The sequence below is a fragment of the Triturus cristatus genome, chromosome 6 (assembly GCF_964204655.1).
Source record: "Triturus cristatus chromosome 6, aTriCri1.1, whole genome shotgun sequence".
In the NCBI taxonomy this organism is placed as follows: Eukaryota; Metazoa; Chordata; class Amphibia; order Caudata; family Salamandridae; genus Triturus; species Triturus cristatus.
In genome coordinates this window covers 1325141797-1325162108 of record NC_140589.1, presented here as the reverse complement: position 1 = coordinate 1325162108, position 20312 = coordinate 1325141797, and the positions used below count along the sequence as shown (strand labels likewise).

Below are 20312 nucleotides of genomic sequence, written 5' to 3'. Positions count from 1 at the left end.
AAAACAGAACGTTCAGACATGTTCTGGAACAAATAGATGAGCCCAAACATGGTATAGTGCTTGCACAGTCAGGCGCTATAAATGGCATGGCATTGAAGTCTATCAGTTGGAGTTTTTGAGCCCTTAGTGATCTCAATTCACACCCATAAAAAGAGAGAGATTTTTTACTCGCAAAGGGAAACTGGTACAAAGTTTCCAGTGTCCCGTTAACTGTGCAACCAATGGTCTGTGATGGGGGGCATGGAATACAATGCAAAGGGATCAGCATCCTCTCCATTGGTCCCAATGTGATTTGGACAAGTGACCCGCTGGTGCACAGATATTGAGTAATAATATTGATTGGCCTCCTCAACTGTAGGTGTCCATATTTTGTAAATAACAAGTGGTGGTTAAATATTTTGGTTAGGTGCATGTGTGGGAGGGACTTCACTAGTTCTGACTGTCAACTGATCAACGCACTGCTTTTGGTTTAGTGCCTATCCCATCTTTAACCATTGATATCTCTTGGCCCCCTGCGTTGTAGGCAGAAAATGAAAATGATTCCCGAATCATGGTGACCCATTTCCCCATCAATAGCAGCCAATCCAAGGGCTTAGAGTAAAAGGGACAACATTCTTTAGTTCCTCTCTGTTTGGATATGACATAATATGGGCTCCCACAAAGCTGAGGGCAAAAGGGCAGCTCCCCTCCCCCTCCATGGGGTGCAGTCCTGTGAGCATCATATTCTCCACCTTCAGGTGATGTACTTAGTAATCAATGTTTCTTTGGTTAGGATCATGCAACCTGGTATCCAGAAACTCCTTGATTTAGGTCAGAATACCGAGTCAAAATTTACACAGATTTCTGTACATCTGTCTTGTCCTTGTCCCCAGGGTCAGGACAACTTTTGTCCTGGGCAGTTCAGTTTCTACTATTCCATGCAGGGACGAGCAAGTATGACTGCTCAAAATTCTAAGCTTTTTTTCAAGACTTGGATGGAACTGTAACACAGAAACCTGGTTCTGGTCCTATTCCTCTTCTGGGGAGGCTGGCGGAGAGGTTAAGCTAATCACAAGGTGTACCATCTTCAAAAATCATATTTCCATCCACCCAGTGCAGTACATGTTCTTCTCACTTGAGATAGTGCAACACCAATGCTACGTGGATCATAGAGACACAGTATAGATTCCCCGATCACGGTTGCTCCTTTCCATTTCAGCTCCGGAGGGAGAAACCATAGAAGGCCTGAGGGCTGTGCATTCAGAAAGTATACAGTTCAGATATCCAGAGCAGTCTGACCCATCAATTTCCGATACGGGAAAGGAGCCTAGTCTCTAGACAGGGTGTAGGTTGTAGCACAGAACCAGGCAGTGGAGAAACTGACTTTCACTGTGATGCAGGAAACCACTGTTTTGTACTGTACTGAGGATACCATTCACACCATGCAGTTTCCAGTCCTAGAAAACCTACACACAGTCGTGCCAACACACTCAGGAGAAACTGAAAAATTCTAGTATTAGGAGACTGCCTGGATTTACCAAGCTGGTCAGTATCCTCCACCAGTCTAATCACCACACTAAAAGGCCTATGGCCTTGCACTATGCTTAGCTCAGCGGCGGCTCCTCCGCTATGGTGAAGGAGTGTCACCCACTCCCCCTGCCAGCAGCCTGAAAATAAAACGTTAATAAACCCAGGCTTATTATTGTTTTATATAGTTTCCCAGCTGAGTCTTTGTGGTTGAGGCCAGGGGGGATGCAAGGCACCGAGGGGAGTGATTACACACACTGCCTTCAGTGCGCATTTGGGTTGGGCTGACCGTCTCAGGATGGCCAAACAAAGCTGTCTCTAACCTGAGCTCCGTTGCTGGGTTGGAGACAGAAGGCACAGACTCCGCAAATGTAGGGCACTCAGGCTAGTGTTCAGGCTTGGCCGCAGGGGAGTCTGAGAGCCTGTGCCTGCAGTGGATGGGAGCCAGAGAGGAGCGGAAGACCAGCGATGAAGCAGATACGTTTTTTTAGGGGGGGGGTTTTGTCCGTGGTCCCTTGTCCCCACCTTGCCACTTTGCCAAGACACCGGTTGCTACTGCATTATGTGTCACTGTGAGAGGCTGGCATGGTATATGATGTACACTAATGTAAGTTGGCACCCTGCACCAGTCCAGACAACCCTTATGGTGATTTAAGAGGTCTTAGATAACCTTAGAAAGCTCTCTATGTGGTAGCTGTGGAGAGCAGCCTTCAGGCTTAGCCCAGAAGAAGTGTAAAGCAGTTTGTTTTACCAGAATGCAATCCTGTATGTATAGATCAAGTAAAAAAGAACCACACAATGTATATATAAAAATATGTTTTTATTATAAGACACTAACACATACAGATTTCTCATTGCCGTAGATATACATAATGCACACAATACTTTGCAATAGAAACAGGTAAGTAGGACAGAATACACAGTGGTCACCAGGGGGTGGTATGTGAATCACGATTCGAGTCAAGACAATAATCAGAGGACGTAGAAGTGTCAGGGACCCAAGGAACCACCCAAGGTGAGTATCTAGGAGCCCCACGGAGAGTGTGCAGTGTGGAAACACGACCGTGTTCTCCGTACAAATCAACGTGTAAGTCGCGGTTGCAATTTAAAAGATTAAGGACCCTTCCCAGTGGAACCTGAAGAAACCCCGTGGAAGATAGAAAGTTGGAGAGCCACCCTACCCGTGAATACCCTAGTACCCATGTTATCTACACCAGGGAAGCCGGGTGCATAGGTGTGAAGTGGTGTCAGAAGCTGCTGTCGAACCCAATGAAGGACTTCAGGAAAGTGCAGATGCTGGAGAAGGACAAAGTGTCCGGGGTATCCAAAGGTGGATTCAAGTTGAATAGTACTTGCAAGCAGAGGGGACAGAGTCTATGCACCTTAGGAGTGACCCGGAGACCTGGAAGACGAATGCCCACCGATGTCGGTAGTTGGAGGAGAGGTGATGGTGACCTTGACTCTGCAGCTGTGAGGACCAGGCAATGCTGAGGAAGACCAGGAGCCGTGCACAAGCTGCCATACGTTGTATGTCGAGAGATGAGGGGTTGGTGTCCGTCGGAAGCACCAACAAGCCTTGGCAACTGCAAACAACGTAGAAGTCGAATCAGGTGCAAAGTCAGGGCCAGCAAGGTTCAGGTGACTCACCACAAGCAGGGAAGTCAGGGCAGGCCCCAAGCAATCAGGGGAGTCCAAAAGAAACAAAGGTGACCCATCACAGGACCCACAGGCCAGAGGCACTGGAATCCAAAGAGGACCTCTAGCAGCTCACAAAAATGATGCAGGTCACGGTGCAAACAATGCAGTGTGGATGAAGATTCTGGTCACTGGAGATGCTTGAGGTTGGGGCTACTTGGAGCTAGAAGATCTTGGTGGAAGGAAGCCAACAAGCCTTTGCAGTGGCAAGTCGACGTGGTGCACAGGGGTTCGGTTCCTGGGGCTCCCACAAGGGATACTGGGCTCAAACTTGGTAAGAGGGCAGGTCAGGCCTCGAGAGCTGTGGAGAATCACCACCTGTGTTGCTGAGCCTTTCGGAGTCCGTAGGAGCGCAGGATCAGCAGACCAGTCAGCTTTGTTGCAGTGCCTGCAGATGCAGGGAAGTGACTCCTTCACTTCAAGAGAGATTCCTTCTGGTGTCCTGGATGCCCACAGGCCTTGGAAGGTTCCTGTATAGTGCACAGGCACAGACGATGCAGCAGACTGAAAGGGGGATGAAGTCGAGCCCAAACAAAGTCCAGCGAAGTCCAGAGTGCCCAGACGGTAGAAGTTGAAGTGGTGTTTGAATTGAATTGTGTCCCACGACAAGTCTAGGGACCTACACCCAGGTAAGCCCTTAAGTACCCTATAGAAAGGGTTGGGACAATTCAGGGAGCCCTCCCAGGGGAGGGTTTGGACATGGAGGAGGTCCTCCCATGTCCTTTGTCCAGTTTCGCTCCAGAGCGGGAGCCATCGGCTCCCAGAGCTGGTTTGACTGGACTGTGCAAGGAGGCTCCAAGTGTTGCCCTCATGCGGACTGAGTGGCGCTGGCAAGCGCACACACCTGGCCCGAATGCACTAAATCCTGTCTGGGAGGTGGTTACACCTTCCTCTGACAGGATACCTGTTGTTCTGCCTTCCCCTGCTTGAGCTTGGCTCAGCAGCAGGAGGGCAGAATCGTGTCTCTGGTGGGCAGCAACCATTTAATGCTGTCCGAATCTAGAAGGCTGGTACCGGGAGCGCTGAGAGCCTAACGGAGGGCTCTTCCAGGGCTTGGAATCAGGGGTATGATTCCAACATGTTTCATACCAAACATGATAGGATTTGTTGCAGCCAATTTCGAGATGATCATTGCTTAATTACGCGGTGACCTTCTATATGGTGTATGGCTGCTTCACTTACAACCTGATAGAATGGACTCCGTAGCCTGTAGCGGTGTCTTGCTTATGCAGGGGCACCCTCACACTTAGAACCAAGCGCCCTGCCTTCAGGATTGATAAGGCCTGCTATAAGGGTGCCTTAGAGGTTTTAAGTGCAGTGACCTTGGATATAGGAAAAGTCTAACTTTCACAAGTGGTGCTAGCACCAGCTTACACAGGCTGCAATGGCAGGCCTGTAGTTGCATTTTCAATGGTCTCCCATGGGTGGCATAATGCATACTTCAGCCCATGAGAGACCTCCGGGGTACCTATGCCCTGGGTACCTTAGTACCATATACTCAGAACTGATAAGGGTACCCCAGTATCCAATCTGGGATGTAGCTAAGTACTGACCACAACAATTTTAGGGAGAAAGCAGAGCGACTAGGGTCCTGATTGGCAGGATCCCAGTCAGACTAGTCTAAAACAGCTTAGCATCAGGCAAAAGGTGGGGATAATCATAAAAGCAGATCATACTTTCTTACAGTCACTAATCAAATGTCACACTTCCCATATCATGGTGAGGGGACTGCAATCAGTCTTCACTATGGTTATATCTCCAGTCTAGCAGATACAAACACTCTCTTGAGGGAGCAACTACAATTCAAGTAGAATATCCCCCAGTGCTCTTGAGATGCTGGGCCTATGGGTACAATAGTAATATTGAAGGCCATAATGCACAAAGTGGAAGAAAACTGTCATAGCAGACTGTCTACAATATAGTGTTCCTTTGTGCCGTCAGATCTAAAACTTGTAATAGAATAAGCTTTCTGTCCCTGACAATTCTAACAACTAGTAATGTTGATGGGATCCAGTATGCTTTGTGTGATGTAAAAAAGCTAGTTTGTGCAATATGAGAGGTGAGTTGGTATGGTGAGTTACATACTTATACCAATTTTCCAATTTCCATATTAATTTGAGTGTCAGATTAGTTTTGATGGGGGGAAAATAATCTTTAGAGACCATGTGGCCCCCCCACCCCCCTAGTCTTTATAAATTATTTCCAGTACTTCTGGGATGTCTGGAACACAAAGCAGATCTAGTTTTGATATGGTTAGTACTGAAAAATTAAAAAGCGTATACTTATTGTGACCATAGATCACTTATACACATAAAAATGTGGTGACTGCGTAGTGCCTAGATCACTGACCAATGATATACCTTCATGTAATCCCATAGAATATTCTGGCTTTTGATGCGTTTGTTGCACCACAAAGACATCAGGGAAGAGTTATAAATTTTTTTCTCCAGCTTACTGTCCAGTTTAAGGAGATCAGTTGCTATATCAAACAGAATATGATGTGACTGTGGACTTGTGGACGGTTGGATGGATATGATATGCGACAGGACAAGTAGATCCTTTTAAGTTTGTACCCATATCAGACTGGATGACTGAGAAAGGAACCAACGCTAGACTTGTTTTACATAATCTACGTTTTGTAAGTTAATTTTAGATTTTTTGGATTTCCAAAGGAATTTAGAAATTATTTGGTCTATTTTTTTTATTTGATCTAATTGGGAGCAGCTTACCAGTAAGGGAGATCGCAGTCAGAGTGATACTTTTAATGGCCTCAACCCTACCAAATAAGTTCAATTATTTCTGGGACCAATCGTCAACCAAGCTGGAGATTTTGTTTGAAAAAAAACTTATTTATGATGGGTTGAACCCTCCAGATCTTTAATAAACCAGATTCGTAGATATTGGAAGTATTTTGTTTGCATCCATTGTGTGAGAAGTTGGCCTGGTATATGATGCTCACTAGTTAAAGTGATCACCTTGTACCATGCCAAGCAACCCTTATGGTGTGGTTGTAAGTCAACCTTTTCGGACTAGCTGCCCTAGTGGTAGCGTAGGCTAAGCAGTCTTTGAGGCTAAACTCGTGAAGCGTGTTAAGCCAGCTGTTTTACCAAATGCAACCCCCTTTTATACCAATGAAAGGACACCACACAGATATATATTCAAAATATATATGTATTTATTTCTCAAAGTAACCCCTAGTCTCTTTATGAGCACAGGGGCACAAATCGTCAAACAAGATTACAGTAGAATACACAGAAGTTGCACTTTATATGGATAGGCCCTGGTGGCCGCTCAAACCATATACTAAAATAGTGGTATAAGTACCACAAACAGAAAAGGGAAAAGGCCTAGGGCCTCTAGAATCGCTGGGCCTACAAGGAGCTAACGTCAGTTAGTGACCAGGAGGTCCACGGGTGGCGTGTGCAGAGCAAATAGTCACACGCGTGCTCCCATAGGTTTCAATGGGTGCGTAAAAAGTATAAAGTTACTGCAAGGAGGATCTTCCGGATGGACTAGGAACTCAAGATTTGGAACACAGGCACTAGAGATGTAATACTACACTTGGGCACAGGTGTGCCAGCTTTACCTCACCCACAGGAAGCGGGTGCATAGGCCTCGAAGTGCGTCGGGTTTCTTCTATCTGTTCCGTGGAGCCTGAAGACAAAGGTGCTGCAGGCGGTCGGCCCGGGAGAGATGCAGTGGATCCAAGAGTGGATCGGAGATGTTGAAGACCTGTAAGCAGAGGGGACAGTGTTCACAGTCACTAGCCAGTGACCAGCGTGGCACCAGGTGGGTACCAGGCAATGTCGGGTGCAAACAGGAAGAAAGGTGTAGCTTGTCTCTGCAGCCACGTGGTCCCTGGAGGTCGACGACGTCCAGGAGTCGGCTCACGAGCTGTCCCACGCAGGCTCTCGCTGTCGGCGGTGTCGGCGACTTGATCGAAGCAAACAAGCCTTGGCAAAAGCAATTGTTGTAGGAGATGAAATAAGCTGATGGTTCTGACCAGCAAGGTCAGAAGGGCTGCTCCTTTGGAGGGGAGCAAGGGCCAGTCTGGAGCAACCAGACCAGCGGTGTATTTCGTAGAGTTCGTCGCCAAGATGGCTACTAGCCAGCGGGCCAGCAACCGGTTAGGCGCGTCGAGTGGCAAAATGCAGAAGGGCCCCACGCAGATCGTGGAGATGCTGGAGGGCTCACCTTTGGTGCAGATGCTGCTCGGGTGTTGGGCTTCTCAGATCCCAAAGCACAACTTGGATGGAGCCTCGGTTGTTGCGCTTGTCAGCTTGTCGTGGTCGTTTCAAGATGGCTGGCTCCACGTGTCTCGGTGCCTCCACGGGTCTCCTCTTTTCAGGGACTGTGGATCGGGCGGTGAGAGGTCTGGAGGTCCAGGTCTTGTCAGTCTCTGGGCTCGGGCTCCGGCGGGAGGCGGCGGCAAAGCAGACGTTGATTCGCTGGATGGTGCTTGCGTTAGCAAGGTGGTCACTCCCTGACCACAGGGGAGATTGGCTTCAGTCCTCTGTGCAGCAGAGCGTCGAAGTTCCCGTCTTCTTCTTAGTGTTAAGTTGATTCCAGGATGTCTGAAGTCTTAGGACACAGCTCCTACCTTTAAGCGGATTCTAGGGGCCGGACTACCTGCTAGGTCCCTCCCTATGGGTGGGACCAGGAAGGGGGGTGGTTACACCCCCAATCCTTTGTCCAGCTCGCCCCAGGCCCGGGACTGGTGTGCCCCAGGACCGGTTTGAACTGGCATATGCACCGAGGCTCCTTGTGAGCCACAGGCATGTCTGGTTTCTTTCAAGCCCTACCTGACCAATACACAAAATCCTGTCTGGGGTGGTGCACGCACCTCCCCTGGCAGGAAACCCTTTGTCCACACCTCCCAAGCTGGAAGGACTCCCAGCAGCAGGAGGGCAGACTTGTGTCTGTGGTGGCAGCATCCATTTTGTGGAGCTGAGGCTATGTCTGATTTTACCCGGGTTTCAGGTACTGTACATGTCGTGTCCCTCTAGAAGGGTGGAATGCTAACCCCGTCGCCAGAATTGGCGAGGGGATAGTATTCCAATTCGTATGACACCTTACTCGACATGTTTTGATAAAGCCAAACCAAAGTTAGCATTTAACCGCGAGGTTCATAATGCACTTAAGAGTATATGGTATGACGATATCTGGAAACAGTAGAAGGAAGTTGTTCCGACCACTGCAGACAGGCTCAGCTCATGCCAGAGCACCATCTCACATGGAACCAAGCACTCTGCCTTCAGGATTGTTAAGGCCTGCCATAGGAGTGACTTATAGGTTACCAGGTGTCCCATTTAAGGTTAGGTATAGGTATACTACACCTAAGTAAGAGGTGATTACACCAACTTACCCCAGCTGAGTGATCAGCCAGTTGTGTCAAATTGTTAGGCCATGCCTGGGGTGGCATAATACATGCTGCAGCCCCTGGCAGGCCTTGGGTACACCAATGCCCTGGGTACCTAGTGTACACTGGTACAGGGGCTGACAGGGTGATCCACTTCCAATTGGTTATGCACCTAGGGTGCATAGTTTTAATTTAGTAGAGAGAACAGCAGGCTGGGGGTCTGATTGGCAGGCCCACAGCCTCAATATGTCAAAAACCAGTGAAGCAAAAAGCAAAAATTTGGGGTGACCATAGGATAGCAGACCCTACTCTCCTACACATTGTAAAAATCAAAATGTCATCCACATAGGCCACCACCTGATATGTAGCCTGTCTTAGGTCAATACCCAGTATTCTGATAGCTGTCCTGATGCTTTCTAACAAAGGCTCTATAGCTGGTAAACAGAGGTAGCAGGTGACAGCCTTGCTCCAAACACCAGGCACAAACTGAAGGAGTCAGACAGGGCACCCTTTACTCTAACATTCACGGATGGCTCAGTGAAAAGGCACATGATCATCTGTACAAAACCTTCACCAAAGCTAGATCTTTTCAAAGAAGCGCGAGAAAAAGCGCAGCAAATTTATTGAATGTATTTTCTGAATCTATGGCAATTGCAGCTTTGAGGGAATGTATCTGTTTAGCTTTTTTCTATCATGTGGAAAAGCAGCAAAATGGACTGCTTTCTGTATAGAATGAATATAGGGGAGAAGAAAGTGAATGTAACAAAGCATGATTATTGCATGTACTTTTCAGAAGTAACTTAGTCTCTTAGGAATTCCAAAATTAAGTACTTAATTTCTAAAAGGTGGGAATCATGTGAATAGCAAGAGGTAAGAGAGTAATGCTCGTTTGGGGGGTGCCAAGACCCACTCTATGTAGATTTTAAAGAACTGGCAACAATGATTAGGGCCAAAGTATAGTCTGCGTGGGGGCATGGCAGTGGCGGTCCCCCCACCGCCGCACCGGCAGTCCGAACGCCCCATTACAAGTTGGGCAGTCGGACCGGCTTTGCACCACCGCAGCAATCGGGAAACCGTGGTGGTCAGGGCCTCAGTAATATCCTGGTGGTGCCACTGCAGCACTACCATGCATATTACAAGTTTTATGACCACCAGCGGTGTCATGGAGGTCTTTCCTCCATGAAAAGTTTGGATGTCCTGAAACAAAGGGGGCCCTGAAGGGCCCCCCGTTGCTGATGTGCATGGGAATGCATGTAGGGGCACAGCATGTGCCGTCCTGTGTGCAAGCACCCCAGTTCCTGCGTAGCATGGATTTTACAGTCCATGCCGTGCAGGAACTGTTTTTGGCGTTTCCATTGCGGTGTCCATTTTCAGAGGCACCACCGTAGGACCGCCAAAAACACCCGCCAGACACCAGGAAACTCTTAATCTGGTGGGCAGTGCCACCACGAGTTTGGCTTTGCAAAAGCAGACCCTCGGCATGGCAGTCTGCTCCCGCACCACCAAACTTGTAATCGAGCCATAAGTGCAGACAGCTGCGCTGTGAGGCCAGACCTAAAACTAGAAAAAGAGAGCTAGGAGCAAGGTAGTAGCACAATTTAATGGGCTGTTCAGTGTGGGATGTAAGCCTAGGATTGTTATTTTATTGGCTACATAACAAATCCCTCATTTTCTCATATCGTCTCATTGATAGGATTTCCCACCCCCCCAGTGGCAGGACATTGGAGGTGGGGACAACGCTGCCTGGCATACAGTTCTACACTGCAAACTTTCTGGATGGATCACTGAAGGGCAAAGGAGGTGCAGTGTATCCCAAACACTCAGCATTTTGCCTGGAAACCCAGAACTGGCCAGATGCTGTGAATAAGGTAGGCACACCTGGACTCTTTCTCATTTTTCATGTGAATAGGCAGATTACGGGCCCAAAACGCTTTGCTATCATACAGAGGGGCGTTTGAGAACTAACAAAGATATATCTTTCCGTTTTCCACAAACCGTTAAAAACTTAGTTGTTTTAAATTATCTGATAGTGAATATCTATGACACGTTATCGTGATGAGCTTTTTGGGTAGCCATGTGCTTTATAAATCGCGGACTATAATAATAATAATATCTGTATTCACGAGACTCTAGCAGTTTTCATAAAACGCTTCTCTTTAAAAAATTAAAAATGCCCTCCAACATGTGAGTTTTGCTTTGTCGCAGTTGTTAAGCATGTTTTACATTTCCAGTGTTGCCTCTGCATAATGTCAATCAGCAATACCACAGGCATTGAAGCATACTGAGCAACGGTTTAATAAAAAGATTACAAAAAAAAAAAAAACAAAAAAACTGTACCATAGGAAAACTTTAAAAAGTTTTTGGTGACTATTTGAATAACATCTGACTTTTCCGAATAATTTAGTGCTTTTTGGCCTTTTTTTAAAAGCCAGTATCAAAACTAATACAAAAATGTAGGGATACTACTATATTTACTATTTATATAGACGTTGCCAAGGTAAGAAGTCTTCATTATGGCAAACCGGTCCTGATGTACCAATTTTTTGTTAAAAAAAACTTCTGATTTGCAAAATTGAAGGCTTTTCATCTCCAAGTGCGCAGTGTACCCACTGTGACTTCTCCGAAACTGGTAGGAGAAGGGGATGTGAAGTGGTCGTAGAGTCATCCTAGTGATTCACAATGAAATACACCAATGATTCGCGACCTTGATGGCGGTCACAAAGCATTGATTGGATACCGAAATCCTAAAGGAGGTGGTATCCGTTTGCAAAGTGGAAGCCAGTCATACGGGACAGCTTCTACATAGTTGATGTGGGCTTGGGGCATTGGGACCCAGGGAACACAATTTTGAGAGCATGTGCTGTCCCCAATGTCATTCACATCAAGCCAATTTTTTTCTTGATCCCTTTCCCTTTACTTGACAGGGTGTTTTGTTTCAGCATTTTGCATTCTACAAAGCAGGAATTTAGGACTGCTGTCCCCTAGAAGGCCACCATACCTGCATTAGTTGCTATTCGATGGAAATCGCAAATGGAATACTGGCCTATTAATATGCATGATGTGATGTAGGGTTTTTGAGAATCCTGTTTTTGTGGTGTCACGGATTAGTACATCTGTCACAGTGCAAAGATATTGTTGAGCCACAAGCCAGTCGCTGTGCAAAAAACTGATGGTGCTTTGTGACCCAACAATACTAAATTAGAAAATAAGTCTGAAATCCCCATTCGAAATTCCGTGGCTACTTAATGCACATATAAAAAGACTGAATCATGTCACATAAATGTTTTGATATGCACAGAATATGGATTTGTTAGTGGCCTGGAGCCTTACCACAAACAGACGTTTGTTAGGAATATATGAGTTTATTGACTGTAAATGCTGACCAGACCCCAAACTAATAATCAGTTTATAATTGCACAGCATAGCCTTCACAACAATGAACAGTACATATATAGCCAATATGGTGCTATATCAAGCATTGTATACATTTAAATAATGGTGACACATTTTATGCCACCTGGCCAGATGCCCCACACAAATTCAAATAAGTTGACATAAAAGGTTTGTGTAATCCAGCCCAATATGTGCAATTCACCTAGGGCCGCTTGGTCAAAAGACAGTCCTCTGAGCTAGTTATGGAGTTTGAACAGAATAAGGACTTGGTTAGCGACTAGTGCCTGGAGCACTCCTTACATTAACGGGAGCGGAGGTGAAGTGTGGTTTTAATAGTTGGAGCTTAGCAAATCACGCACGGAAACATGAAGTTTATAAGATTCCAGTAGTCAACAATGCAATTTTCGTAAGATTTACTGTTTGAAAGGATCCAATGTTCTTTCACTATCAGCCACCAGACTTCCGGACAGATTCGAGGGTCACCTACGCCTGAGAGAGACCTTAGGGAAGTACGAGAAGGGAGTGGAGTCATAAAACCAGCTGGAAATTGACCCACTCTAGATAGAAGTACAAATGAAGCATGTCTGTCTCAATACATTGGCATGACTGAATGGACGTCTTAGTTAAAAGATCCCTTTTCAAGTAGGTGGAAGCCATGCTGTTCTCTGGCTCTCTCTATCAAGAATATGATGTGATGACCTGAAAGAGGGAGTTGCAATACATTAATATTTATTTTTTCTCCAACAGCCCAACTTTCCTGACGTCCTGCTGCGCCCTGGAGAAGAATACAACCACACAACATGGTTCAAATTTTCAGCTGCTTGAGAAGGCTCCTCTCTGAGCTTCCATTCCTGGGCTGTGGCACATTAACTCCTTGAGGGATACTCTTGTTGACCGCTCCAGGGTGCAACCTTTTTGTGGCGGTGGTGGGTGCTGGCACCATTAATAGCGCACTGTTCCTCGAGGTATTGATCTGTCCTGCTCTATGTGCTGTACAAAATTCAGCGGAAAACTTTTTTCAACCCCTGAATACCAACATAATCAAGGTTCGATCAGTAACATCTCCAACACATTGATTTTGTTTGTTAACAAGTGTACAAATAAGTAATATGTTCTCAACTTGATTACTGTAGCAAAAAGGCCAATTTCCACATCATTGTAAGGGAGCGGATGGCCTAACTAACTTGGGAAAGTCCATGTTACAATCACTTTGCTGAGGAAAGGTACTCAGAGGGCATACTTTCTCCACGGATTCAACCCATTCTGCTCTGCTTTTGGTTAAAGACTCGGTTTCCAGTTTCTACGCGTGAAAAGCTCTAAAGCATATGCTTTCTGTATACCTTGTGAAAACCAATAAAGTATTTTGGAAATAACTCTATAGCAAACACATCACATACATAAGTTTACACCATATGATGGGGTCTGCTTGATCCATGAACCCCTCTCCATACTCAACAGCCATAATAAGGAGCTTATTAACCTCGGTACCCCTACACATAGGCTATTTCAGTGCATGTTATATGCCTTTCTCCTATCATGTCTCACCCTACCTCCCAGGTGCAAACTTTGCAATATGGCACAGACTGGAATGCGTGCTTTTTTACCACGGACTGCAGCCTTCAGTATGAAGAAGGCTTATGACAATAACGCTGATGGCACTTTTCCTCTGGCCAGTTTCACTATGCATTAAATAGTAATCAAATTAATTTAAACCTATGCTTCAGATGAGCAGATACATATAGGCACTCCTCTCAATTAATCAGTGTGGCTGTAAACATGTCTGAGAAATTCTGATCTGTGTAAAGAACTTTTTTATGTTGTGTAACTGGTGATTCAGTGGTGCTAACCATTTTGAATAAACATAGTAATTAAAAGATACCCGATAAAAGATTGATCAAATAAAGCTGTATTTATCTCATGAATACACCATTGTGATTCTGACTAATTAGTTTGGCTTTTGAAATTGATTTCCTTGTTATTTTTGCCATTATGTAGTTTTGTTTTATTTTATTGCGTTTATGAACGCGTCTCTAGATAGGTTGAACTCCAATAAACAAAACTTGCTAGCAAGAAACATTTGTGAGCAATGCAAATAAAGTAAATTAAATTGAGATGAACAATGGAAACAAAGTATTTTTGACTATGTCAGTTTGAGCTAGCTGTCGAGTCTTGCAATTACAGGGCGCCTGCCTAGGCTTGGGAAGTATGTGAGCAGCACTTACGCCTCCTTCCAAGCAGCTGTGCGGATTACTAAAGTGATGAATTATAAAGTTTTTGTTGGCTAAAAGAAGGCGCAAGGTCCCTTTAGCTTTCCGTTCACCTAACAGAATCGATCAAATGTCATCAATCAATCAATCAATCAGGGAATTATAAAGCGTGCTACTCACCCGTGAGGGTCTCTAGGCGCTGGGAAGGGGTGATGGGGGGGTGCAGCTCTGGTTCAGTCGAAGAGCCAGGTCTTAAGGTTCTTCCTGAAGGTGTGGAGGACGGGGGAGCGTCTGATGTTGACAGGTAGTTCGTTCCAGGCTTTGGCTGCGAAGTAGGAGAAAGCTCTTCTGCCTGCTCTGGTTCTGCGGATGCGGGGGGTTTCTGCGAGGGCGAGGTCTGCGGAACGAAGGTTCCTCTTGGGTACGTGGAAGGAGACTCTCTCATTGAGGTATTTGGGTCCAATGTTGTGAAGTGATTTGTAGGCGTGGGTGAGTAGTCTCTCTTCTCGACAGGTAGCCAGTGGAGGTCACGTAGGTGTTGGGTCATGTGTTCATGCCGAGGGGTTCCGAGGACGAGTCTGGCTGCAGCGTTCTGGATGGTTTGGAGCCTGTGGAGAAGGCTTTTGTTGATCCTGGTGTAGAGGGAGTTGCCGTAATCCAGTCTGCTGGTTATGAGAGCGTGGGTGATGGTTTTTCTGCATTCTGGGGGTATCCATTTGAAGGTCTTGCGGAGGATCCGAAGGCAGTAGAAGCTGGTGGAGGCGATGGAGTTGATCTGGCGGGTCATGGTGAGGGAGGAGTCGAGGATGATGCCGAGGTTCCGTGCGTGGTCTGTCGGGGTGGGCGGACTCCCGAGGGCGGAGGGCCACCAGGTGTTGTCCCAGGTGGAGGTGGAGGGTCCGAGGATGAGGACCTCGGTCTTCTCCGAGTTGAGCTTCAGGCAGCTGCTTTTCATCCAGGCGGCTACGTCCCTCATTCCTTCCTGGAAGCAGTGTCTAGTGTCTTCAGGGTTCTTTGTGAGGGAGCGGATGAGCTGGGTGTCGTTAGCGTAATATACTATGCTGAGCCCGTGTTGTCTGATGATGGCACGAGGGGGGCCATGTAGATTTTGAAGAGCGTGGGGCTGAGCGATGATCCTTGGGGTACTCCGCTGTTGATCTGTGTGGGTTCAGAGATGAATGGAGGGAGTCTGATCCTCTGGGTTCTGTTGTAGAGAAAGGATTGGATCCAGGAGAGGGCGGTTCCTCGTATCCCCACGTCGTGGAGTCTGGCTGCGAGAGTGCAATGTGAGACAGTGTCGAAGGCTGCGGAGAGGTCCAGTAGGATGAGGGCCGTGGTGTGCCCCTGGTCTAGTAGCATGCGGATGTCGTCGGTGGCAGTGAGGAGGGCCGTCTCGGTGCTGTGGTTGCTGCGGAATCCGGACTGGGAGGTGTTATCATCCCTTTAGTTGTTTATTGTTCAGAAGCCATTACAGTTCAAAAAGCAAAACGTTGAATGTAGATAAATATGAATAACAAGTTACCAAGAAAAAGATCATTGAAATGTATAAAACCCAATTGATGTTAAAATTAGATTAAAAAATAAATCTAAAGTTTCATCACTGCTCAAGAAATCAGTGTTTAAAACAGTACAAAATTAATGACGTTGCATATAGATAAATATGAATAACAAGTTACTAAGAAAAAGATAATTGAAATGTATAAGAACCCAATTGATGTTAAAATTAGATTTAAAAAAATAATCTAAAGTCTCATCACTGCTCAAGAAATCAGTGTTTAAAAACAGTAAAAAATGAATGATTAATCTGGACAACAGTTAAGGCCCAGCTACCCACCTCAGTCTCTACACATAACACTGAGTTCAGCCTATGGCTTAGTTTAATTTACATTTCCCACATTAGAGTCAGACCCCTCTGCTTCTCAGTCTTAATGCTCGCCACAAGAGCTGAATCACCAGGCACTATTTGTTCTCAGTACTCTGTAAAGAAGAGACGAGCTGCGTGTACTGTCCCTATCCTTTAATCACAGACTTGCAGAGCCACCCAGCTCCTTCTGTGATTTTTGTCATAGGGACCAAAAAAAAGTAAATACAAATGTGCACTATAGTTTCTAGTGATGGCTGGTAAGTTTAGGAGAGAGGAGGGCGGAAGAGACACACACGCACACATACAGACTCACAGCCATGAATTCACACGTGCACACACACATCCATTCACAACACTCATTACCAAACATTCATGCATACACTCACGCACCAAACAATAATAAAAAAAAAACACACTCACACTTACCTGCAGCTCTGCCTCGGAGGACCCAAGAGGCGTACAATGAGGAAAGGCTGCAGTCCCAACGTCATCACAGAATGGGATGAGGTCAGTAAGACTGCTGACCCCACCCCAGGCTGTGATGAAGTGTCAGTGATTGCCACTCGACCCAGGGCGCTTCAGGGCTTAAAACTGAGGTGCCCAGGTGCGAGGCAATCAGTGACGCTACCCCTCGTCATGGAGGGGTGGGCCTCAGGGACTTTTGTTGAGCTGAGGAGGTCACGCCCACAGGGGCTGTGACTTCCTCAGCCCAGCAAAGTTCAGCTCAGGCAGCCAGGAGCAGGCACACTTAGCACATGTCTGGCTCTGGCTGTTTAACCTGAAAATGAACAGTGTCTGTCAGGTTGACCTTTTCTCAGCCTGACAGACACTGTTCGTGTGGGACAAACGTGGGGGGGGGGGGGGTGCGTGGCCCCTCAGTCCCAATGGACCAGCCGCTGCTGATTATAGGAACTTGATATTATTATCTTTTTTTTTTTTCAGCTGTGGCAGCTTTGTGGGGCAGGGCTGGGCTACTATTCTCACAGAGCAGGGAGAGAAGTGTTGATCACTCTGTAAGTGTGCATGAATGTTTGGCTGGCCGTCTTGGACCCGCTAAATAGTCATGCGCACTTTGCATGTTCTCCACCAGGATGTAGCACAGCCTGGGTGGAGCACATGCCCAGGCTCCTAGTTCCCGTCAGCGCTCAGACCAATCACAACACTGCATTGCTGTGTTCTGATTGGATTAGGAGAGCCTGGGTGATTCCTGTCCCGGCCAGAGAGATGACGGAGGAGATACATGGCGATGAGGTACATTTCTTTTTCTTTTTCTTTAGCCCTCTCCCCCGACCTCCGCCCTGCCATCCCCGATCTGTGCCAGCCGCCACTGATTATCATTTTATTTTTCCTTTATTTACACAGTGAAAAGCAGTGGAGTTATGCTCCTCCGCCTTAGGGGAGGAGGCACGACTGGTGTGAAGGGTCATTCTCATTTATCTGGATAATTTCCTCTTTTAGGGTGTCATCGTCCGTGTTCATAGATTTTGGGCTAGCGAAAAAAGGAGCTATGCCATCAGTACACCCTTAGCAGATGGGTTTTATCATTGATCGCCTTGGTATACAAAATGGTGGGGGTTCCTTCTCCTTTGGGAGTTCAAAGCACATCAAGTAGGGATATGTCAAGGCAAATATACTAGGGTTATTTAATGAAGTAAAGCGAGGAGGTGGGCTCAGAATAATGCAATTGCCTGTACGTAATTGAAGCAATCACAACACTGGATTCACAAAGGTAAACTTGCACTTTTGTGTAAGTTTACTATCTTTTTGGTATTCGCAAACTACAAGTTTAATTTTACTACCAGTAATTTTACAACCTTGGAGACTCCACAGACAGATCTGAGAGCTTCACACATAAGAAGACAGGTCAGGCCCTTCTTTTTATGTGCAAAGGCTTCGCCAAAAGTGCAAAGTCTCCACAGTCGTAAAATTACTATTAGTAAAATTGAACTTGTATTTTGTGATGGAGGACGGATAACTGCACCTAGTCTCTTAACAAAATCATCAAATGTATTTCCCCATTGGTCATATGGACCTTTGATAGACGATTTGAAAGGTAATAAGGGATCTAACATCAGTAATACATTTCCAGTTCTGTGAAGTCAAAGTGATTTCACAATAAAGACCAAATAGCAAATAATCCAACCATGAAGGTTTATTTTAGAACATTAATCCACCCGGTATATATGTAAAGTAAGAATAAGTTCAGAAGGTATAACGGCAAATATGAAGACTAAAATGTGTCAGTAAATTAAGTCATAATGAGATGAGATACAATATAGTAACACCCACAATGCAAAGAAAACTGACTGATGAGATCATGTGTTTCATTCCACTAGTACACCATGAACCGAAGGCTTCCTCTCCCTATCTCCACTCCACTTTCGTTCCCAACTTCCTCCTTCCAGACCCCACTATCAGCAGTCTAATACAAACAATAAGCCTTTCTCTAGCTAACAAAAACATGATATCACACCTGCAAAGGAGAGAAAACAGAATGCTTGCAATGTGAAAGCAAACAATTTCAGCTAAGGCCTAATGTCAGGCTAATGCAATTGCCTGTACGTAATTGAAGCAATCACAGCGCTGGATTCACAAAGGTAAACTTGCACTTTTGTGTAAGTTTACTATCTTTTATGGTATTCGCAAACTACAAGTTTAATTTTACTACCAGTACTTTTACAACCTTGGAGACTCCACAGACAGATCTGAGAGCTTCACACATAAAAAGACAGGTCAGGTCTTTTTATGTGCAAAGGCTTCGCCAAAAGTTCGAAGTCTCCACAGTCGTAAAATTACTATTAGTAAAATTGAACTTGTATTTTGTGATGGAAGACGGATAGCTGCACCTCAGTCTCTTAACAAAATCATCAAATGTATTTCCCCATTGGTCATATGGACCTTTGATAGACGATTTGAATGGTAATAAGGGATCTAACATCAGTAATACATTTCCAGTTCTGGGAAGTCAAAGTGATTTCACAATAAAAACCAAATAGCAAATAATTCAACCATGAAGGTTTATTTCAGAACATTAATCCACCCGGTATATATGTGAAGTAAGAATAAGTTCAGAAGGTATAACAGCAAATATGAAGACTAAAATGTGTCAGTAAATTAAGTCATAATGAGATGAGATACAATATAGTAACAGCCACAATGCAAAGAAAACTGACTGATGAGATCAGTTGTTTCATAAAGAAAGGTTCCCTTTGTAATCTAAACATGTGCTGAGACAAATTCTAAAACATATTTCTAAAGGGGCGTATAGAAGGTGTATAGAAGGTGTCAGCGTAAGATCAAACTTCAGTGGAAGTTCAGAGAACTAGGAACAGTGCTCAGCATAAAGCTTTGCACTCAGAGAAGCCAATTAGAGAGAGAGTGATTTGTTCCCTCTCATAGTCAGTATGAAGTCTGCCTAACTAACTATGAAACACCAACTAAAACTCCAACTAACAAAACATCCATAGCTCATGCCCACTAGTAAAAACCACTTGTGTACCAACATTTGAGAGGAGTCAACATACTCCTTACGTTTCCATTTCCTGATGGTCAGGTGGCCTTAGATGTTTCATCCCATCAGTACACCATGAACCAAAGGCTTCCTCTCCCTATCTCCACTCCACTTTCGTTCCCAACTTTCTTCTTGCAGACCCCACTGTCAGCAGTCTAATACACACAATAAGCCTTTCTCTAACTAACAAAAACATGATATCACACCTGCAAAGGAGAGAAAACAGCAGGCTTGCAATGTGAAAGCAAACAATTTCAGCTAAGGCCTAATGTCAGGCTAGGTTAACGCAAGAAACAATATGGATGTACGTTACGGCATTATAAATCAGTGAAATCAAGCAATCATTATCAAATTGAGTGAGTATGCAACAAACATGATTACATCATTCTATTGATCCACTTAATACTCTTATATGTAAACTCTTAGTAGGTGCAATGGTTACATTACTATTAATTGAAAAAAGACCTCTAGCTGACCTATATTTCTTTTGGGTGTAGCCAATGGCTTGGACCTGAAATTAAATAGGGGGAACCTTTTTTGTCTTCATTGTGTACATTACTATTAATTAAATGTACTACACATGTTAATTAAGTTAAAACACACACTCAATATAAATGTCATATATGAGTGCATAAATGTATATACATGACGTAAATAGGGTTTAGCCTAAATTATGCTGCTCCATTTGTGAATACCCAAAAAATTGTATTCTTACACAAAAGTGTAAGTTTACCTTTGTGAATCAGGCCCAGAGTGCCTTGAACTGCTCACAAACAG

General features: G+C 45.3%; 1 protein-coding gene across 1 annotated transcript in view; it reads left to right on the top strand.

Moving 5' to 3' along the window:
• GALM (galactose mutarotase) overlaps window positions 1-13875 on the top strand; it is a 168871-nt gene extending 154996 nt beyond the window's left edge. The window contains exons 6-7 of the mRNA XM_085612322.1: window positions 10254-10428; window positions 12701-13875. Coding sequence (XP_085468448.1) covers window positions 10254-10428; window positions 12701-12778 — 253 coding nt within the window. The 3' untranslated portion in view covers window positions 12779-13875. The remainder of the gene's footprint in view (window positions 1-10253; window positions 10429-12700) is intronic.
• The last annotated feature ends 6437 nt before the right edge of the window (window positions 13876-20312 follow it).